This window comes from Sphaerodactylus townsendi, linkage group LG13, assembly GCF_021028975.2.
Source record: "Sphaerodactylus townsendi isolate TG3544 linkage group LG13, MPM_Stown_v2.3, whole genome shotgun sequence".
NCBI classification, from domain to species: Eukaryota; Metazoa; Chordata; class Lepidosauria; order Squamata; family Sphaerodactylidae; genus Sphaerodactylus; species Sphaerodactylus townsendi.
The window spans coordinates 42096584-42120047 of record NC_059437.1 but is presented as its reverse complement, the minus strand read 5'-3'; the positions used below and the strand labels follow the sequence as shown (position 1 = coordinate 42120047).

The 23464-nt window shown below is 44.6% G+C and overlaps 1 protein-coding gene across 1 annotated transcript in view; it reads left to right on the top strand.

The window, feature by feature from the left end:
* Nucleotides 1–276: 276 nt before the first annotated feature.
* FBXO21 (F-box protein 21) overlaps nt 277–23464 on the top strand; it is a 32954-nt gene continuing 9766 nt past the window's right edge. The window contains exons 1-10 of the mRNA XM_048514410.1: nt 277–527; nt 8504–8639; nt 9765–9859; nt 13976–14097; nt 15209–15355; nt 16007–16146; nt 16476–16612; nt 18259–18435; nt 19659–19791; nt 23050–23240. Of these exons, the coding sequence (XP_048370367.1) occupies nt 277–527; nt 8504–8639; nt 9765–9859; nt 13976–14097; nt 15209–15355; nt 16007–16146; nt 16476–16612; nt 18259–18435; nt 19659–19791; nt 23050–23240 (1529 nt within the window). The remainder of the gene's footprint in view (nt 528–8503; nt 8640–9764; nt 9860–13975; nt 14098–15208; nt 15356–16006; nt 16147–16475; nt 16613–18258; nt 18436–19658; nt 19792–23049; nt 23241–23464) is intronic.

Sequence of the window (23464 nt, the reverse complement as noted above, 5' to 3'; positions counted from 1 at the left end):
CCAGAGAATTTAATGTAAGACAGTTGAGCCCAGGACACCCCCACAGCAGCCATGTGAGCTTCACCATGCAAGCTGGGTTTCGCGGCCCTTTTTTCCCCTAGAGCCCGACGATCTAATCGTCATCGCACGCCTAGCGATGCATTTGGTCCCAGTTGTGCGCCTCTCAGCGAGAAAGGCCTTTTGCAGACGCTCCCTTAAAACCCACCCGCTGCGGCTGCGCCGGAGCTCGTCTTTTGGGCGACGCTCCCTGGGCAGCCACTCAGGTAAACAGCCAAGATGGCGGCGGCGCCGTCGCCGGGAGCGGAGCGGGAGCCGGGCCTGGAGGCAGAGCAGGCGCCGCCGCCGCCGCCGGCAACTGGCCCGGCCCCGCTGACCCTGACAGCGCTGCCGGGGGAGCTGCTGGAGCTCATCGCCTGCTGCGGGACGCTGAGCGCCACCGACGTGGGCCGCCTGGCCTGCACCTGCCGCCGCCTCCGGGAGGCCTGCCAGCCCCGCGGGAAGGTCTGGCGGGAGCAGTTCCGACTCAGGTGGGCGGGGCCTGCCGGGCCTGAGGGGCGGGGCCTGCCGGGCCTAGGGGCGGGGCCTGAGCTGGGCGCCTCTGAGCGCGGGCAAGGGCAAAAGGAGAGGTCTCTGGCTGTGGTGCCCCTGAGCATGAGCAGAGAGCAGTAGCCGGAGCCTGTGGAAGGCGGGACTGCCGAGCTGCTTGGGACCGACCCGGATTTCCCGGCTGGTTTTTTTTTTTTACACAGCTCAAGCCCAAAGATCTTATTTTGCTTATTTAATGCATTCAGCTAAACGCCCTGACTTGGATGGCCCATGCTAGTCTGATCTTGCCCAGTCTCAGAAGTTAACCAGTTATTTTAATTCAAATAAGCACCCAATTAAAAAAAAAACCTCGCTATTTTGTTTTGGGCAAAGAACATTATTTTAGAAACATTACAGATGTTTAAAAACCAGCATTTTTAATTTTTTTAAAAAGTGCCACGCTATTGCTTTGCAGAGGAAGACAACGGCAAACCAGCTCTGAATGTCTCTTGCCTTTGGCTGGGTTGCCGTATGTCAGCTGTGACTTGACAGCACTTTGCACATGCTCATACACACAATGCCTTTTAAGAAAACATTTCTCCAAGGAACTTGTGGAGGGTAATGGTTGGAGTGTTGCACTTGGACAATCGGGATTAAAATCCTCATTTGCCATGAAATTTACTGGGCAACGTTGAGCCTTCTGTTTTATTTCAGCCGAACCATGGACAGGCCCTTCCCCCAGTGGATTCTAGGTCAAATCAAGCCTGAACTTTCCTAGAAGGTAACATGACTAAACAGAGGCTGTTGTACTTTGGTCACATAATGAGAAGACGAGAGTCACTTGAAATGACACTAGTGTTAGGAAAAGAGGAGAACCCGCAGGAGATGGATTGACTATAAAGGAAGCCACAAGCCCTGCGTGTGCAAACCTGAACAAGGCTGTTAATTATGAACATTTGGTGGATATTGATTCATAGGGCTGTGCGAGTGAGAAGCAACTTGATGGCATTTAACACACACACAACCTACTTACGGGGTCACTGTGAGGATAAAATGGAGGGGGAGGTGGCAAAACAGGTATGCCATCTTGAGCACCTTGGAGAAAGGGACAGATTTTTTTAAAAAAATCATTTATTTATGCTTTACATTTGTACCCCACCAATCTCCCAAAGGACTAGAGGTGGCTTTGCATATCAATGCTTGATAAAAACACAATAAAAACAATATGAAATTCCAAAAATACAAATACTAAAACCAGTTTAAAACCAGTTAATTAAATGGCGTGAAAATCCTAACAATATAAGGGAGCAGGCGTGCTTGTACTACTAAATGTACCACTAAACAGAGAAAATGTGGTTCTTCCCCCTTCTGTCTTGACCCTTCTTGTTCAGTGCTGTGTATTCTGGCTGGCAATGGCTTTAAAGAGCAGTTGCAAGGATCTGAGTCTGAGCTTTTCTGGTCAAAGGGAAGGAGTGGGTTGTGGTTAGAATATTGAACTGGAAGACCCGAGTTCAAATCACGACTCTGCCATGGAAGCTTGCTGTGTGGCCTTGGGTCAGTCGCATACTAAGTTGCAACCTAACCAGCCTCACAGGGTTGCTGGGATAAAATGGAGGGGAGGGGGATGATGGGAGCCACGTTGGATCCCCAGTGGGAAGAAAAGTGACATATAAATGAAACAAAATAGAAATAAAGTGCCTGTAAAGATGCTTGCTGTGTTTTAAGACACTCGCCTAAAAACTCTTACGCCTTCCTTTTTGGAGAACTGTTGATTTTGTCATATGCTGCTTTATGCAAAGCAATCCACTAAAACTCATGTGATTAATTGGCTAACATTTGTGCGATTGACCTAATTAAAGCACTATTAATAGGAACGGACAAAAAACAAACAAAGATTAAGGAGTTTCCCCATATTGTTTCTGTTCTTTTCCATTCCTCTGCCACTCCCTGTCCCTGCCCCCAAAGAAAGCTTTGGATCTTCTCGACCAGCAAGTGCCCTTTGGCACTACCAGATGTGCCTGTAGCGAGGAGTGGGGGAAAATGGGAGAATTAGACCCAGCTGTTTTGCAGCTGCTCAGTGCCCACTGACTTCTGGTGATAATAGCATCTCATTGTAAGTTGTACCAACTCTGATTGATCTGGCTGCTCTGTTACTTAATCTCATGAGTTGGCTTTCTTTTTGAACAAAACCATGCAGTGGATAACATGTAATCCATTTCAGAAATAATAAATCTAACCAGGTAATGTATAGATAATCTTGTACTATGTGAATTTCTGCTCACTGGCCTTCTCCCAGTGACTAAGTAGTAGGAAGGAACTGATGTGGCCGTTTTGTTTATAATTTCATGTAATTGGGTGGCCTGGTTTGAATTGCTTATACACCTGTTCTTGCATTACTGTAATCTGGATAGGCCAGGCTAGCCTGGTTTTGTTTGATCTTAGAAGCTATGCAGGGTTGCCCCTAGTTAGTATTTGGATGGGGGAACCACCAAGGAAGTCCAGGGTCATGACATAGAGGTAGGCAATGGGAAACCACCTCTGAACATCTTTTGCTTTGAAAACTTATAAGTAAATTAAGACTTGATGCCCCCCCCCTCTTTCTCTCTCCCTCTCTCTTAGCCCCATCTTTAGCCACTGTTTAAACACCGGGTAGTTTTTAAATCATAAGAGGGAGGGAAAGAGAGAGAGATCCATCGATTGAAGATGCATTAATATTGGTGGGTCAAATTCAGCTTGAGGAATAAAGTTGGTTGTAAGCATTTTTTAAAAAAAATTTAGACTACCCCCACCTCTAGAACAAATCCTTTTCTCCATGTTGGTGATGACAGTGGGGAAAAGTCTACTTTGTTTTGTTCTGAGCCTCAGACAGCTTCCTTTATGTTCGGTGGCAGTACCTGTGGGATGGGAGACCAAAGTAGGATGCTAAAGGCAGGACCACAGTGCGATTAAAACATGAAGCTGCTATAAACCCACCGAGCCTGCTAGTCAGCTACAGTAAAGGCAAAAAAGCCCCCCCCCCCCCAGCTTTTTGAAACTGAAGGACAGAAGTTCTTTGTACCTGCTTATACCTGCTTGCTTTCATCACATTGTCATGCTGTGCCTCTGATATGATGGATGAACGCGTGCAGACATGAGCCAAACGATTCTCTGCTGGAACCTGGCTGTGCCACGCGACAATATTACTGCAACTGTTTATTTTAGGGCAGTGAGCAAAGAATAACCTCTCCAACAGTAATTGCAGTGGGGGTTTTTAAAGCAATTACTCAAAATGGAGTCTGGCCCACGGTAACAGGGTCAATGTCTCCATCTCTGCCAAAGGTTCAGTGATCAAAGGATGAGCTGCTTTTGGAAGGCAAGGCATCCATTATCACCAACCACAATGGTCCTCGCTGCTGGATCTGAATTGTTAAAAGATCCAAATTGGTTGCAGACAAGATGATGCTAATCTTGACTTGGAAAGGAAGCTTGGAAAGCAACCCAGAGTTATAGTTTTCTGAACTAGTGAACTGTCCATTGTTCATCCACCTCCTTTGCAGGTGGGAAGAGATTATTCTGTTCCTTTGAACTGTTCAATCTCAATGTTACAAGCCAACTGGCAGTTAGAGGAAACGCGACAACTTCTCTTCCTCTGCCAAGACATGGACACAGCCAGGTTGTAGATGAACTTCGTCTGTTACGAATAGCAGGCCAGGATCAGAAATTCGCATATATCTGTCCAGTTCTTACAGTTGCCGGTGTGTCCGTGCTCACATGAACGCCTGCAAGTTTTGCTCTGCTCTCCAATGGTGATGTATTTCTGTCCAAGTCCTGTTGACAGATTGGCGCCCTTTTCCAAAATGTCCATGCTGTTGCATTTGATCACAACGCCGTTAATGTGGAATTGGTGTCATACTGATGTGAATTTGTGCATTTGTGGTTTGTTCTGATGCTCTGTCTAGATGGAGGCCCCATCCAGATGACACATTGGTTGCACGGTTTCTTTTGACTGAAACCTGATCTACATGTGCAGCAGAATGAGGTGGTAGAATCAAAGGGCTTTTGTGCACTTATTGCTTGTGGCATGGCTGTGTCCTTTGCAGTGGGGTTTCCCCAGTTTTCCATTCAAGAGGGACATCTCCAGTTGTGAAGTGTGTCCTGCCATGCAGATCCAATCTGCCATTTTGCCTGCCCACCACTTCATTTCCTTTTCATGCAACCTCCCCCAGGAGAAATTGCCTGCCACCTTTGGGGGGGGGGGGGGAGCCATCTTTGGTCTATCGATAATTCAATAGACCACGTCAATTTCATTGGTCTATAAAATTATCAGTAGACCAGCAGTATGAAAATAAAAAGAACAGCGTGGCCAGAATAGCTGTTGGCGGGCAGGGGGGAATGGGGATGAGCCAGAAAACCCAAAGAGTGAGTAATGCATGACTATTTCTTTCATTTCCCTGTGAAGGCAAGGAAAAAGTCACACTTTACCCACTTTCAAAAACTGTGTGGATTCTCTGATCTGTGGCGCAATGAGTACGGGAGCTGAGAAAACATGTGCAACCAAGAATCTGGCTTGAAGAGAATGTATATTCACTGTGGAGCAGGCCACAAGGACATAGGTGACCTTAGAGTGGCAAGTCTGAAGTGCCTTTTTTGAATGCACACTTTCATTAAAAGATTTCTTGCAAGTAAAAAAAAAACCTTACTATCAGGTAGACATGTTAGTAGGATTCTGGAGAGAAGGCATATACATTGCCTAAATAAATAAAATAGCTTGGCCCATTCCCTGCCTCTCCCCCCCCCCACCCCATTTTTATCGAGAGCATTTACACAGTGGAGCTTAAAAACAAGGTGATTTTTCCAGCAGCAACCTAACATGGTACAATTCATTCTACCACTTTATGACACTTCTGTACCCACCATTGCCTCAGTCCTGCATGTGTAGACTAGGCATCAGCTGCAAATTATGCTACAATGTCCATGGGATAGGTTTACGTTTTGTTTGTATCAATCAGGAACCGTATTGCTTCACCACAGCCATCGCAAGCAATATACCATAAGAAGAAAAATGCAATAAATTACAATATCAATATCAGGACAAACTATCGCAAAATTTGACAGATAAATACAATCCACTGTCACTGAAGACTACTTTCTATATACAATCTGCTGTTTTTATTCATAAAAGAAGAAGACCCAACATGTAGTCTGCTCCTTTTTCTGCCCCCATTTTTCTGAGCCTTGTGAACAAATTCTTAAACACAGTTCTATGATGTTCAAATAAATCATGGGTATCAGGTTCCATATAAGAATAGAGATTTCCCCTTCTCTGATACGGAAGTGCCTCTTCTAAGAAGCCATCTGCATGACTTTTTAGAAAAGTGAGGGCAGTTTTGGGGTGTGTTTTTATCATATGCAGTTGATTTATTAGGATTTCTTCATTTCACTTTTGTGATGGTCCTACTCGTGTATTATTGTATTCAAACATTTGTACAGCCCAGGCACTAGGACCTGCATGAAGCATTGTACTACAAAGAAGATCCAGGAAATGGCAGTTTAATATACAAATTTACTTCATCTTTTTGTGGAGAAGAGCATAGTAAAAATATTCATGACTCATGGAATTGAATGTTACCTTTAAGTGCTGGTTTTTAGCACCTGGATGCTTGCAGTTGTGAAGCTGGGGCTGTCGTACCAGCCTCGGGGTGCTTTTCCTCCGTGCCTTTGGTCTTTTATTGATACGGAGGCAGTGCTTCATTGCTGCCCCGTTTTATCATTGATATAATTGCGCATTGTAAATTGCCTCTGATTCCTCATTTCTGCCAGAAGGGCAGTCCATAATTCCTTTAAATAATGACCTTTATTTTTCCCTCGTGTCAGGAGCAAATTTAGTGGGACACAGTTAAAATGGCGACAGGCGAGGCCCATATCCCTACCTTGGACAGTTCCAGCATTAAAATTATTGCTGAGGGAGGGAGTTTGTGGTTGCTGTCCAGGAGGCTTCTTCCCAGCGATATCACATACAGATTTCTTTCCAGAAAACCTTCATTCTTTTGAATAGAAAGGCAGGTGCACCATTAATCCTCCAATGTCACAGAAGCTTCCTAGGCACCAGGGACACGGCACGTAGCGGTCCAGAATGACGGGCCACTTTTGGACATTTTTGTTGTTGTTGTACTCCATTTCCCTCAGAAATCAAAAGATAGGTCTGGGTTCAGTGCCACAGAGAGCAGCTGTTGGCCTGCCCCTGTGCCCGATGCACATGAGAAACAGAAAACCAGCAGCTACCGCCTAGGTTTCCTGACAGTAATGAATGACAGGGCCTTTGTCCCAGCTGTTACTTATATATTTTTTCTCAAACTTGTAGTAAGATGGAGGAGGAGGAGTTTGGATTTATATTCCACCTTTCTTTCCTATAGGGATACTCGAGGCAACCTACAAACCATTTTCCCTTCCTCTCCCAGTTCCAAGGGAACTGTGACTAGCCCAAGGTCACCCAGCGGAAATGTAGGAGTGCGGAAACACATCTGGTTCACCAGATAAGCCTCCGCCATTCAGGAGGAGGAGTGGGGAATCAAACCCAGTTCTCTCCAGATTGGAATCCACCTGGTCTTAACCACTACACCATTCCGGGGGCTTTGGGGGCAAGGAGTTTCAGGGGGTGCATCTCCAAGGCTATTAAAACCACCAACAACCCTACTCTTTCCAGCTGTGCTGTGACTTGCTGAGGATATTCCCTAGAGGTCTGAGGACAACACTCACATGCATCCCTTGGGCACTGGTGGTTTTGTGTGGCAAGCAGGATACTGTTTTTCCTTCCTCAGTACTTTTCTGTAAGGGTCATGGGTATCATCACTTGTCAAACTCGCGGCCCTCCAGATGTTATGGACTACAGCATCATGCTGGCAGGGGATGATGGGAACTGAAGTCCATAACATCTGGAGGGCCACGAGTTTGACACCTGTGACTTACAGACTTCCCTGTACATGTTACAGTGGACACGTGTATATCCGGCATGGACAAGCATAATCTGTAAGACAAAGCCACTTTGCAAATGGAACTGGGGAATCAGTATTTGGTTAAATACATGGTTGAGTAACATGTTCACTTGTACACGTGTTGATTGAAACATGAGAGTTAATATATGTTTATATTCTAATATACGTTTATATTCTATGTGTGTGTGTTATAGATAGATAGATAGATAGATAGATAGATAGATAGATAGATAGATAGATAGATAGATAGATAGATAGATAGATAGATAGATAGATAGATAGATAGATAGATAGATAGATAGATAGATAGATAGATAGTCACATTTAGGTAATTGTTTATATTTATTATTGTGTGTCTGAACATTTAGATGTGTGTGTGTGAGAAATCTTATGATAATTAGGAGTAAGACACTAGGTTGTAGCTCACCAGTTTATTTCTTTGGGTGAGAAGGAAAGATCAAAAGCTTTCTGCTCATCTTAGGGTGGATTGCTTTTGTTCTCGTAGAGCCAATGTGAAAGTTGCTACTAGTGCACAAGTGTCTGGATCGCAGCAGCGCTTTTTATCTGCCCTTTTCATGGGGTTAAGACTTTGCTCTGTTTCAAATAAACACCTAAAAACGGTTTTGTTTTGGTTTTTTGGCTGGTAGAAGAACAAAAATACAACAACCCTGGGTGAATATATTCCAGGCTAATGGTACCCAGATTCCTTGTGGCTGCTTGGTCTTGTTAGAGAATATCTGATTATTTTCTTGAATAATTGCTTTGCTGCGCTACATGAAAGTATAACAGTTTCTAAGTCATTTATACAAGGTCAGCAGCCAGTGTTGAAAACTTTCTCTTCTACTTTAATACCTTTTAAAAAACGAGACAACCTTTCTTCATTCCTCTGTAAATTAATTTTGCGGAGAAGGGATGAATCCCGGGACCCAGCATTTTGTTCATGTTTTCATCAGCTACAAGAAGACCCAAGTGCTAGCTGTTAACGCTTTTATTTTTCTCGTACGTAGGTGGCCATCACTAATGAAATACTACAACCAGACAGAGAGCGTCAATTGGCTGGAAGAATATAAAGAACGGCACAAAGCTGGCTTGGAAGCCAGAAGAATAGTAGCGTCGTTTTCCAAAAGGTTCTTTTCGGAACATGTAAGATTTCTTGTTTGTCCTGATCACGCTCCTTGTGCCTTGTCTGTTTTGCTAAAGAGGACCGGACTTTTTGTCTTTCTTTCTGTTGCTTCTTTGGAGGCTTGGTGTTTTGGTAATTTGGGCCCACTGGAGCAGCAGAACATGCGAAAAGTGCAAAGTTTGCAGCAATTTCAGTGTCTGCCAGTTCCAACTATCCCTTTCCTGTGTTACATCCTGCATCATTCAAAAAGATCCACTGACCATCAGGATCTTTGGGGAACTATAGCAGAAGATGGAATGAGATGTTTGTGTATGTTGCATGATACAATATGGTGTAATGGTTGTAATACTGGAGTGGGACTGTGAAGACTTGGGTTCAAATCCCCTTTCAACCATGAAGCGCAACCTTAGGGCAGCGACTTTCTTCATCTACCCTGCTTCACAGGGTTGTTGTGAGAAGCCCTGATTTCCAATATCCATTCACCCATGAATCTCATTTTGGGTCTCTTTCTCTCCTCCTGTTCCACCTCAAAAAGTTGTTTTGAGGATAAAATAGAGGAGGCAAGACAAGAGATTTGTGCCCTTGCCTTTGCCTTAGAGGAAGGGTGAGTTTAAAATGTAAAAACATAAATTATAATACTATTGGATCCAAGCATTTGTTCCAGTAGCCAACATTTGAGCAAGTGGCCATCGCAGTTCTTTCCAGGGAATATTCCAACGCAGTTTGGACTGCATTGCTGTTTTTCAGAGGTTGTCCTTCAGAACTGAGATGGAAGTTCACAAAATTAAATATGTCCCTATTGCCTGTTTTTGTCCATTTGATTGTGCATTTCCAACAATGGATATTTGTGTCAGTAAAATTCTAATCGTTCTTAGAATAAGAGGGTAACTTTGTTCTTAAAGATGACCCCTGGGGGAGACAGCTCCAGCTCAAAACAAAACTGATTTTTTTGTGTGTGTGGAAAGAATTCCAATTCTTAACATCTTCTGTTGTTGCCCTTTAATAACACTGTGATGCTACATCGAAGCCAAAAGGGAGGTGGAGGTTTTTAAAACCATATAATAAAATAGGTCTGAAAATTTTCCTTTTGAAGTACTTCTTTAAAACGCCTGAGCAATGAAATAACTGTACTTTTTTTTCCCCAGGTTCCTTGCGACGGCTTCAGTGACATTGAGAGTCTGGAGTGCCCAAGTCACTTCTTTGAGGATGAACTGATGTCCATCCTTAATATGGAAGGAAGGTGAGGCTGAGCCAAAGGGGGGGGGGGGGGGCAGCTTGTATCTTTTGCAGACTTATTTTGGAGGGTGTAATGATCAGTGGTGCTTCCTACTTCTTTCACACTTGTCTTATTGCCACAATGGCTGTTTTACTCTGGACGTCTGCTGGTGAAAATCAGTTAGCTCCTAATACATCTTTCCTTGGACAGCACTTAGGTAGAGCTGGCAAAAAGAAGCAGTCATTTTTTTCTCCAGCCAACTCTCGTTTGATTCAAACAGGGGCAAAGCAACTGGCATTCAAGTGTTTTAGGAAGTCATCTTAATGCTACTAGAGTTGGCAGATCCCCGGCTTTCGGATTTTCAGGCAGTGGAAGCCAAGAGGAACTTTCTTGGCCATCTCAGCTGATTATATTTTCACAAGGGAATTTATTCTGCTTTTAATGAGCAGTCTAGTCCAGATAGCTCTCTTGCACATGTACATAATATTTAAATGGCCTTTCTGTTGCTTTTATATCTGTGCATTTGACAAATAGAGCAATGTGAGATAACTGTTTGGGATGGGGAAGGCTATTCAGAGGAGCTGGTTCTCCTATCGTAACTCCCTTTTTTCATAATACCGTTGGAGCTTTGTGTGTATGTGTATGGATGTGTAGATTTGACCAGGGCTGTCTTCAATGTGGTGTAGTGGTTAAGAGCAGGTGGATTCTAATCTGGAGAACCGGGATTGATTCTCCATTCCTCCACCTGAGTGGCAGAGGCTTATCTGGTGAACCAGATGTTTCCGCACTTCTGCATTCCTGCTGGGTGACCTTGGCCTAGTCACAGTTCTTCCAAGCTCTCTCAGCCCCACCTACCTCACAAGGTGTCTGTTGTGGGGAGAGGAAGGGAAAGGAGCTTGTAAGCTACCTTGAGTCTCCTTACAGGAGAGAAAGGTGGGGTGTATAAATCCAAACTCTTCTTCTCATCCAGTGTAATCCTTAAAACTATCCTGTAAAGCAGGCCAGTGTTTCATCTCTATATTGCAAATGGACAACTAAGGCAAAATTGCAGCGACTTGTTGAGGCCTGCTTGGTGAGATTTTGTCAAGTGAGATCTGAACTGGCAGTCTTTTGGATTGCAGATGCCGCCCGGCCAAAAAAACCCCCAACACGTTCTGTTCATCCGTATTACAGTTAATTTTCTTGGCTGCTATCCCTCAGCATCTCTCATAATTTGAATTTACGTTTCAGGTGAGAGAACATCCATTGTTAATGAAAAACAGTAACGTCGACGGGACTGTCTTGTCCGGGGAACATGGTGCCGTAGTCAGTTGTTTAGTTGGAATGATGTATGTGCTGGAGACAGTAGCTTGGGAACTCAGGTCTCCACTGTGTTGCAAAGGGATGGAACACTGGGCTCAGAAGCAGTAAACGCAAGAGATGGGACAAAGGCCCCTTCCGCACATGCAAAATAATGCACTTTCAATCCACTTTCAATGCACTTTGAAGCTGAATTTTACTGTGCGGAATAGCAGAATCCGCTTTCAAACAATTGCAAAAGTGAATTGAATGTGCATTATTCTGCATGTGTGGAAGGAGCCTTAGTCCCTCCATCCGGATTCCAGGTGCATGTCTGCTGTCTTACAAGGAACAGTGGTGTCAGGATGTGGTGAGTGTGTGGTCTGTTCCTGGGGGTGGCTGCCGGCTGCTTCTGGCTTTCTGCCTGGGATGGGGATTTTTGTTTGTAGGTTATCTCTACTTGCCTGTGGGAATTGCTTTGAGTATTGGCTTTGTTTATTCTGTACTGGCGGGAATGTGATATGCCACTGTGTAAAATCTTCTATTAGAGGTCTGAGGTTCTCAGACCTCGCATTGCCTGTATCCGACTATGATTGCCAGCATAATAAAGAACTGAGAACGGTTACTTTGGCCTGGACTTTGCTACTTCGTTACAAGTGGCTTGTGGAAGAAGAAGACTTTAAGAGGAGAAGTGGCAAAAGCTGAAGATTTACTTACCTCCCATGTCCTCTTCCTCCTCCTCCTGTTTCAGATCACACCTTACTCTCGGTCTTTATGGCTGACCTGCAGAGGCCCAGATTGTGGATGTCCCCTGAATGAATAGTTCTGCTCTTTATTGGTTTTAAATAAAAAGACCATCTTTATTCGCCATTACTTAGTAAAAGGTGTTTAAGGATGGCCTTTTTTATTGCAAAGACTTGGCAGGGCGTGTGTGCTTGCAAAGCTCGGGTAAAGTGGCTACTCGTAGAACCTGCCAAGACTTGTCTGGTAACAGTCGTCTTGAATTTTTGTCTTCAAGCTCTGCTGCATCTGCAGCTTAGCACTTCGTATTGATGAGGTTTCTGGTTAATGCCATTTGAGCCTTTGCTGCACTCATCCTTATTAAGTAGAAATGTATGCTAATTATCTCCTGATTATGCTGCAGACTTTGCCATTCGCCATCATTATACTAAATCACTTCCCTGGAAGATGTCCTGATAAAATATCTGTTCCTACTAAGCATCCTGATTGACTAGAGGATGGCAGGTTGCAGGATTTGATCACTTGCCAGACTGGACAGAATAGTGGGCCCAATTTCAAGGGCTGCTTCTTACTTTTAAGCCCTTCACAGTCTGCAGTCCCCCCATATCTAATGGACCACATTTCTCACACACCAGTAATGTTCCTTGAATGGTCTGTTTTTTTACTCTCCTTCTCATCCTCGGCAAGAGTAATATTGCTTATATCCTGCAATTCAAGAAGGATATTGACAAACTGGAATGGGTCCAGAGGAGGGCAACCAAAATGGGAAAAGGTCTGGAATCCATTCCCTACAAGGAGAGTCTTAGGGAGCTGGGTATGTTTAGTTTGGTGAAGAGAAGGTTGAGGGGGTGACATGATAGCCATGTTTAGATATTTGAAAGGATGTCATGTTGGTGAGGGAGCAAGCTTGTTCTTCTGCCTCAGAGACTAGGACCAGGAGTCATGGGTTCAAGGTGCAGGAAAAGAGATTCCACCTAAACATCAGGAAAAACTTCCTGACAGTAAGGGCTGTTCGACAGTGGGATGCACTACCTCGGAGTGTAGCAGAATCTCCTTCTTTGGAGGTTTTTAAAGAGAGGCTGGATGGCCATCTGATTGGAGTGCTTTGATTGTGTGTTCCTGCATTGCAGGGGGTTGGACTTGAGGGCCGTTGGGGTCTCTTTCAACTCTATGATTCTATGATAGAACCAACATTATGTCACGGTCTGCTTGAGAGGGTTGTACAGGCATATTTTTTTTGTAGGGCATATTGAAGTGTCCTGTTCTAAATAGCCTTTGTTGAAGATTGGTAGAGTTGATAGATGTTTGGTGATGAGCTCGTGGTGTGGAAGAGCTGAGTACCCTGACTTGTTGAAACTTTGGGGACTGGGAAAGCAGGGGGGGATTTGAGCCTCAAGGGTTCCTTCAGGGTCAAATGGCTGAGAAAGACCGCTATGGAGGGTAATGATTTTTATGATATGTATTGTCGAAGGCTTTCACGGCCGGAATCACTGGGGTGCCATGTGGTTTCTGGGCTGTATGGCCGTGTTCTAGCAGCATTCTCTCCTGACGTTTCGCCTGCATCTGTGACTGGCATCTTCAGAGGATCTAAGTACTATGTATTTTTATGATACCCCTTCTTTTTCAATTCATGGGTGATTTCTTTGAATGTATTAACTTGCAGACCTTATTGGCAGAGAGAATAAGAGAGAGAGAGATTTTTTCAAAAAAAACCCCTATATTCTGAGATTTGTCTCTTTCCTGTTTGTGATTGTTTTCTGTACATGCTGAAATTTAATAAAATACTAGGAAAAAACAACCATTAGGACATTTTAATTACAATTGCAATTGCAATTGCAATTACATGTGCAATTACATTGCATATCTTATAGTTGAGATCATGTTTTAGAGTCCAAAATTATTGGTTTTGTGTGTGTTTTAAGCAAATGAGCTGAACTATTTTAATGAAATTCCGCTTTACCCTTTTAGATACCTAACTGTGACTTCTGTGCTATTATAGTCTCTAATCAGAAGTTTTTACAGAAGTTAATCCAAAGTTTTCAGTCTTCCTGTTTCCGTTCCATTCTTCCATGATATTTTCCCGAGTGATTGTTCATTCCAGTGGTTATTTATGCTTTGTAGGAAAGGCCTGACATGGAAGTACTATGCAAAGAAAATTCTCTACTTCCTGCGGCAACAGAATATTTTAAAGAAACTGAAGGCATATCTTCAGCGCCCAGCTGATGAACAGTCGTTCTTGGAAGGTTAGCTGTGACCTGAAGGAGATAAGTAAAATAAAGAATTAAGAGGGATCTTTGTGTGTGGAATCGGGGTGGGGGGGTTCCCTATATTTGGAGGTGGGCTTGGTCAATCTGATAAGCAAAATACATTTCAACAAATATATTTATGTGTTCCCTTTGTCATGTCTCCATCCTAATGTCGATTGAATCTATTTAATTAACTTCTTGACTTTAAAAAAACGTATCTCATCATGTCAGTTTTCAAAAAAGCTTTACGGTTGAGGAATAATATGGAGAATAATATAGAGTTTCATACAGTAAAATTAAACAAACCAAACACTGTTATATTGCACTGATTACCTGAAATTAGCAGTCAGTTAACAAAGACTCTTTGCCAGCATGGTGTAGTGGTTAAGAGCAGGTGGATTCTAATCTGGAGAACTGGGTTTGATTCCCCATTCCTTCACCTGAGTGGTGGAGGCTTATTTGGTGAACTCCACACTCCTACATACCTGCTGGGTGACCTTGAGCTAGTCACAGTTGTCTCAGAACTCTCTCAGCCCCACCTGCATCACAAGGTGTCTGTTGTGGGGAAAGGAAGGGAAAGGAGCTTGTAAGCCACCTTGAGTCTCCTTACAGGAGAATAAGGTGGGGTATAAATCCAAACTCTTATCTTCTGTCTAAAGTTTGGCATAACAATTTTTATCATTGTCTTTGAAATGGCAAGTGAAAGAGCTGAGCAGGTTGGACAATATTTTATGGCATTGGGGCAACTACTGAAAAGGCCTAGTAGAGGCCAAAATTATATTCACAGAAGATGGTATCTGAGACCCATTGCTGTTTAATTATTACAGCATAGTATAAATTGGAGAGACCCAGCTTCAAAAACCTGCTCAGCATTCAAAGTAAAAATATGAGCTGCAGAGAGGAAACATCCAATGCTTTTTAAAGGGACAAGATGGTCAAAATAGCAAAATCTACAATGTTTATCCTTCTCATTAGTACAGCATCAAAGTCAATAATGCTGGTATATTTTTGCATGGTAAAGTTAGAGGTTTATTAAAAAGAAGTCTTAATGGGTGTTGCATTTTAGAAAGCCAAAATCATGCTGTTTGCACCTGATGTCTTTTTCTAGGTGCTGTATTAATCGATCAGTACTGTAACCCTTTGTCAGACATTTGCCTTGGGACTGTTCAGGCCCAGATCGATGACATTGCTGCTAAAGTTCGTAAATTTCTGAAGTCCAAACACCCCCGGCATCCCAGCGTGACCTCAAAAGCAGGTATCGATTTTATCATCCTTCTCCTGCAACTCTGTGAAGAAAGCTCTGTATAAGTGAGGACGAGATGTTGCGTTGGTGGTGTAATGAGAGCTTTGATGACGATGGTGCCAGCCATTGGTTGAGACATCAGCTGGCAAACCAGGATTAAAAACTAGGTTTTTTGCAAATTGTGATGCAGCATGAAGTCGGAATTGACAAAAGCATCATTTGCCATCCTTGGGTATAATCATTGCTCTGCCTTCAGAGGTTGCCGCAGTATGGCGATGGGAGCATAAGCAAGTTGGTTTCTTAGAGAGTAGAGTGGTTAAGAGCAGGTGTACTCTAATCTGGAGAACCAGGTTTGATTCCCCACTCTGCCACTTGAACTGTGGAGTCTTATCTGGTGAACCGGATTAGCTTGTGCACTCCAACATATGCCAGCTGGGTGACCTTGGTGTAGTCACAGTTCTTCGGAGCTCTCTCAGCCTCCCCTACCTCACAGGGTGTTTGTTGTGGGGGAAGGGAAAGGAGTTTGTAAGCCCCTTTGAGTCTCCTAAAAGAGAGATAGTGGGAATATAAATCCAAACTCCTACTCCTACTCCTCTTCTTCTAAAGAAAACATGTGTTTGTTTTTAGTCAATGGTGGTTGTTTTTTCCCCTGTGATATTTCAGGAGAAGTCTCTCAGGTAGTCTCTGAGGTGGAGCTTCAGAGGCAAGTGCTAGATGCCATGAACTACGTCCTGTATGAACAGTTGAAATACAAAGGGAACGAGGTGGATTACTACAATTCTCTGAATTCATACATTCGCCAGGTAAGCAGACCTCTGCTGAACAACTCTGGCCAAAGAAAAGAGCTTTCCTTTTAACGCGTTCTGCTGTACGAATGCGCGGCATATGTCAACTTGGACCAATGCCTTAAAGAGACAGATTGCTGTCACCTGTTCTGTGATATATCTTTCTGCATATTTGCTACTGTGCTCTGAGGCTTTTTGGTTTAATGTTCCTTAAAAAGGGAGGTCTTATGTATTTCATGACTGTAAACTGTCTCCCTTCCTTTTCCCCCCTTCCTCCTATAAAATCCCAAATCAAAGAGCCCACGGACTTTTAAGCTTCTCACTGTCTCTAAGCGTCTCTTTTTCAGGTTTTGATCAATCGGACTGGAATCCCAATCAGCTTGTCTGTCCTTTATTTGACAATTGCCAAGCAGTTGGGAGTCAGGTTGGAGCCTGTCAACTTTCCCAGTCACTTTTTGCTCAGATGGTGCCAAGGGACAGAAGGGTAAGCTTTTAAAGTTGCTGCTCTCCAAAGCCATTTTATTCCCCCTCCGGGAAGCCGTTCTCCAGTCTGGCACGAGAGAGGGGGAGAGCAGCAGCTATCACAGACAGCAAAATGTTTCAATGTCTCATGTTGCTGCTTTCTAGTTCCCCATTGCCAAGGGATGAAATAATGGTTAGGTAGCCCACCCCGGCTAGAAAAGAAAGCTGATTGTATTCGAGTGAAATATCCCGTTATTTGCAATGTTGAAGCCAGTCATCAATGTTATTGCAGGATAATCTCGCTAGCTGCTGGAGAGTCGGCCAACACATGCGTAAAAGGTTATTAATGCACTGGAAGGTAAAAGGTTATAAATTCCCTGGGAGAGGGTTCTGTTGGTGTAGTAAGATTGCAAGAGGACAGCTGTCTGTAATGAATAGCGTCAGATTTCCACAGCGTAAACTCTTCATAATTTTTATAGATTTTGTTTCGTTTAAAAAAAAACAAATGACTTCATTTTACTCTTTCGTGCAAAATAATTGCCGGTGACTGACATTCGCACGTAAAGTGCCCATCCATATTCTGAAGTGGCCATTGAGGGCCTTCTAAATGATATTATGATTAGCCAGGAGTGGTCAGACATCCCGAAGGACGTAATTAAGGGATGGTTTCAGTGATCTCATTCAGGTCCAGGAACCGTGGTGATGGTGCTGCAGGCACTCATGGCCCAGCAAACGTTGTGTGCAGCCTCATGCTAAAGCAGTTTAGATTTCTTCTGCATTTTGCACCTCGAAAAGCAGAACCTTGCAGCCAAACGTATAAAGAGTGCTTGGCCCAAAGTCACCAAATACCGGTTGTGGTGGGTTTTCCGGGCTGTGTGGCCGTGGTCTGGTGGATCTTGTTCCTAACGTTTCGCCTGTGTAGTAATGCACCGCTGACCCAGCAGCACCGTGGTCGAGCGCTGGAACACCTACGCTCCTACGGCCTTCTGGTCGCACCGCACCCCCACTCCTCATCCCCCTATGAGTCACGGGTGCGTGAAACTGTCTGGCTCAGTCACGGTAGCAGGGACAATGGTCTTTACCCCAGGTGAGGATTAGGCTCCAGGCAGCTTACGCTCCTCTCCGCACGTAGCCAGGTGAGATCATGCATCACATGATGATCTCCCGACCTCCCGCTCTCCCGGAACTCCCTCCGTTCGTCCCTTCTACACGCCCCCGATAGAATCACAATAAAAGGTGCCAGGAACCAGCACGCGGGAGACTCGCTAGGAACACGGACCTCCGCGCTCCCGCTGCTGGCGATCTCCACCAGATGTTATCTCCGCGTCTCGTCTCGTTCTTGCGCTGACCACGTGGGTCGACTACAGCCTGCATCTGTGGCTGGCATCTTCAGAGATGTATCACAGAGAGACGTCTGTTATACACTGTGTCCAGTCCTCTGTTATGCACTGTGTCCACTGGACACAGTGTCTAACAGCCTTCTCTTGAGAGGTGTCGTCAAAGGAGACAGTCCATATCTAGGCAGACCAACCAACCTGATTGGTGGCCTCATCCACTCCTGTGCCCTTCCGTCCCACTGTTATGTAAAAACACTTCCTTAGAACAAAAATTGTGTTATGCCTTGTGACATCTTGCCTTTAGTTTTGGTTTCCTTGGCCTTTTATTCAGAAGCACGAACATCTTCGACTACACTTACATTGACGCTTTCGGAAAGGGCAAGCAGCTAAACGTGAAGGAATGCGAGTACCTGATTGGACACCACGTGACAGGGGAGTTCTATGGCGTGGCAACAGCAAAGGAAGTTTTGCAGCGAATGGTGGGCAACTTGCTGAACATTGGGAAACGGTGAGAGTCGCCAGGGGGCCAGGATCAGGCTCTGGAACCTCCAGTGGAATACTGGAGTCATGGTTGGGCAAGGTGGATCAGTGGTGTGACCTGTTTCAGCTGAGCTGCCCTCATGAAAGCAAGTGGCAGGATCTTCTTTCAGCCACTGCAGGGTTTTTTTCAGGCTCCTAAGGAGTACTGAAGATTCCACTGCAGAAGTGGGTGGGTGGGTGTGGGTGTGGGTGTGACCTTATTTTTAAGGCTTGAAGAAGCAACATGTACACAGAGGCGTAGCTCCAGGGGTGGGGCACGACACACCCGGCGCACCCCCCTGCAGGGGCAGGGTGGGGGCATTTTGGGGTGGGGGTGGAGGACACACCCGGCGCTTTCCCCTCTTACTACGCCTCTGCATGTACAGCAGCATCAGACTGCACTAAGGTTTCTGGCCCAAAAGGGTGCTGGCATGTAAGGGAAGGGGAGGGGGTCCGGCATCTGGACATGGCCCGCCCACCCTTGGAGGGGGAGGGGGCATGCAAGGGGGGAGGGAGGAGAGGAGGCTAAGCAGGTCTCAGGCCCCTTCCGCACATGCAGAATAATGCACTTTCAATCCACTTTCAGTGCACTTTGCAACTGGATTTTACTGTGCAGAATAGCAAAATCCACTTGCAAACAGTTGTGAAAGTGGATTGAAAGTGCATTCTTCTGCATGTGCGGAAAGGGCCTGAGACTCGCCAGGTGTGTGTATGCGACCTGGGAATCCCATATAAACCAGTTTGAGTTCAGCAGTGAAAGAAAAGCAAGATACAAGTATGCTTAAATCAATCAGTACATTCTGGGGTACAGATCGCTATGAGCCATTCATTCCTGGGACAGAGGGGAAGGGTGAAGTCTGAGCATCATTTACAAAGCTGTATGAGAAATTGTGATAGCTCAGAACTGTTGCTAAAGGGTGGTTTGGTTGGATCAACGTTTTTGTGCAGGAGGAGTTTGTGCTGTTTGTTTTATAACTAAAAGGACTATCCAGAGAGGCAGCCCAGTCCATAGACAGTCCAGCATGTATTGCTTTATGGTGAACATTTGCTGATGCTTCCTTTTTGTGAAGGGGAAGAGAAACCTTCATGAAAACTGTAATTCTTTGAGCATAGTTTTTTGTTGTTGTTGTTGTTGGAATGTGGTGTCTCCAGTGCTATGATCATAAACATCTATGAAATGGTTAACTTGAACCTGAATGTTTCTGTTGATAGGGAAAGCACTGATCAGTCCTACCAGCTCTTGAGAGACTCATTGGATCTTTACCTGGCCATGTATCCAGACAACGTGCAGCATCTAATGCTCCAAGCAAGACTGTACTTCCATCTGGGAATCTGGCCAGAAAAGGTACTTCAGTTTGTACATCTACATTTATGCCGATTTATCCCAGAGGCCAAGAATAAGTTGCGGACCTTGTAGAAGGATGAAATTAATTCTTCTCTCCACAGGACTCCCTGGCTTAGTACTACCTGCATGAGCCTAGAAGGAGCTCCAGGATCACACTAAATGATGATTACTTCTTCCTGGTTGGTGGCAGCCTCTAGTTTGTTGTTGTACATGTGCAAGGTAACTCATGTTGAGTTCTGGCCTTGCAGACAAGGATGACCAACCATGTTTTGTTTCTAGTGTGCAGTCCTCATTCGCAGGGCATGCATAAACTATAATGGCCACCAGCTAGAGTTTGCCACAAAACAGGGAAGTAATTAGCTCATGGTGTTCAGCAGTGGAAAAGGGATTGCATTATGCTAGATTTCCCATCATGTTTGCTTAGTGTCAAACTATGGCTTGGTGTTATCCCAGACCCAAACCACAGTTTTTGCCTCCCACTACTTTCCTTATATCTTAGGAGCTTAAGTCGTGCCTGTAGCCATACACTCAGTATCGACCTGGTACTTCACTTATTAATAATAGCACTGGTCCTCTGAACCAACATCTTCTGTTCTACAATAGAACTTTTAACCAAGGGGCAGACTTGATGGGAATGTGTGGCAGGCTTGATTGGAATATAATCTAGCAGTTTATCTCCTTCTCCCTCTCCCTCTTTTTTTAAAAAAGTAAAACAACAAATAAATTAATCCTAGGCCATTGATTTTGGTTACTAATAGCTTCCCATAATTTTACAACCACTTTTAAAGTGTGTTCATTACTCTTCAGAGATCAATACCAGCTATGTGTAGATGGGAATATCTTTTTCTATGCAGATACTTAACAAGAGAACTATTAATGAACATTAAAAAGCTCTCTCCATTCTGAGCCTGTCAGTGGACTATGCTATAAAACGAAAGATAATCACCAGCCAGGCTCTATGGATCAATTCTAAACCTATAATGATAAACAGCTGATATAAGACAGAGAGAAAAAAACAATACCATCAACTATCTTAGGACTTCATATAGCAACTTAGTTTGCCGCCAGGTTCAGTCTCTTGTCCATACCAGGCTGTTGGGCTAGGGTCTGGAGGTCAAGGTTCAAATCCCCAGTCTGCCATAGAACTTTGCCAGGTGGTCTTGGGCTAGCCACACACTTTAAGCCTGATCCACTTCACAGAGTTGTTGTGAGGATAAAATGGAGAACGGCATAAGCTGCTTTGGAACCCCACAGGGGAAGGAGGCAGGTTATAAATGAAGCAATTAAATAAATGAATTAATTATTTTCATTTGAGTTCCATTTACTACTTAGAGTAGTCCCATGTCATGTTCGTGTGGCATCCAGAAAAGCTTATAGGTCACAGCAGAAGGTAGTTTTCTAGATTCCCTTCCCTTTGGTCTTATGAAAATAGGCTGTGAGATGTTTATAGGTGCCCACTCCTAACTTTATTTTTGCAACCAAGTCAAAAACGACTGCTGCTTGATAAATGACCCAAGCCAAGAAAAGCATGAAAGCTAAATAGTCGTCTTTTAAAAGGTGGAATCAATGAAGGGAACAGGAGGGGGCATGCTTTCTGACAAAAGAAGCTGACAATTAGTAATGTATAAAGAAAATTTGAGGAGTGGAATAGTAAAACCATCAAGAAAAACAATTAGTGTTTCTTTAAATATATCTGGAGTAGGAAACCAGCTGGAGAAGCAGTTGGGGCATTGGATAAACAAGGAATAAGAGGATTGTATTCTCGAAGGCTTCAGATCCTCTGAAGATGCCAGCCACTGATGCAGGTGAAACGTCAGGCGAGAATGCTGCTAGAACACGGCCATACAGCCCAGAAACCACACAGCACCCCAATAAGAGGATTGCTAAAGGAAGATGGGGAGATGGCAGAGATGGCAGGGTCTGAGGAAAGCTTCATTTCCTGCCCATGCTGTAAGCCAGTCTCTTTGATGTATGACCATTTGGCTAGCAATTTCCTTTTGGGTAATTTATCCACAGCCTTTTGTTTCCCTATCCAGAGATCAAAGGCCCTTGTGAGGCTAGTGTGATTTTTCCTAATACTATAACGGAATAACTTCATCACAGTGAACCCGTGTCAAAAATTCGGAAGATGTCTAACTTGACTCTGATAGAGACACAAAGTTAATTCTTTTCATCTCTGTTCACTGTGGAACGTTTATCCAAGCCATAGCTCCTATTTTCAAGGAAGGGAGGCTGAAAAACGGAGGCCCTTTCCGCACAGCAAATGTAAAGCGGGTTGCAGGCGGGACAAATGAACCTGTAGTAGCCCTGGTGGCAGGGAGCGCGCCTCCACACAGGAGCGCTTTTCCCCCCCACTCACCTCCCTCTGCTGCGTACCTGCGAAGCCTGGCAGGCATGGACCTCCATAACCATGCTGCCGTCCCTGTGCCCCTCTGCAGTTATGCAGCAGAGAGGCGGGGACTGAAAAAAAAAGGGAAGCACGGCCAGGTAACACGTTTCCCAGGGCTGAGTTCAGCTGTAATCCACATTAAAACCAAAGAATTACGAATAGTGCAATTCTTGAAAAACCGGGGGGGGGGGGGGTGCAGAACTGACTTGCATTAGGAGCGGGATCCGTGCAAAGTTCGCCCCCAACACAGGTTTTATACCGTGGTTAGCCCAGAATTATTGGCCCATGCAGAAGAGGCCTGAGTCACCCGGAGGTGGAAGAGATGAAGTTCTAGATCTGTTGGGGAAATTAAAGACCAGTAAGTCTCATCTTTGATGGCACACACCCAAGTATTCTTACAGAACTCAGTTGTGAGGTTGTCGATCAACTAACCAATGCATGTAACTTGCCACTAAAGCCAGCAACTGTACCAGAGGTCTGGAGAGAAGCAAATGTGACCCTGATTTTTAAAAAGTGATCCAAAGGGGAACCAAGAAATCACAGGCTTGGTAGCTGTTCCAGGCGTATGAGTAGAAACTGTCATCAAGGATAGAGTTGCCAAAGCTATTAGAATACTCCGTCACTTTTACTGATAGCTTACTGATAGCTCCATTGCTGTCAGTTCTGTATTGCATGAAGAATAGGGTTGCTCTTGCTTGGAGATCATAGAACTTAATCTCTGGGTCCTGGGAGAATGAGCAGAGCAAGGCCATCATTCCCTTTTGAGAACAAAGATCTTCCAAGCTGCAGCCGGGCATCATCAGGTGAGTTTTGTAACTGGATGGTAGCTGTTGACAACCACGCCTTATTTTTGTTTCTTTGTGCCCAAGGTTCTGGACATTCTGCAGCATATTCAAGCCTTGGACCCTTCCCAGCACGGGGCAGTGGGCTATTTGGTCCAGCATACTTTGGAACACATTGAGCGTCGCAAAGAGGAATCGGGGCCTGACGTGAAGCTCCACTCCGACGAGAAGCATAAAGATGTCTGCTATTCCGTTGGCCTGGTTATGAAGCACAAGAGGTGAGTCCGTCTCATCCATCTTTTTGCTCCCCAGCATTTTCCACTATTCAGGGTGATTTGCCAACCAAGTTGCCAACCAAGGGGTGATTTGCATAGGCAAATCATCCCGCCCTGCCGTTGTGGTTATCTTTGGAAGACCTACTCCATGTTTCCCTACTGAGTAAAAATCAATAAGGGCTCTGTGGATGGTGGCATTGTGACTCTGGAATTCTCGTCAGCATGGT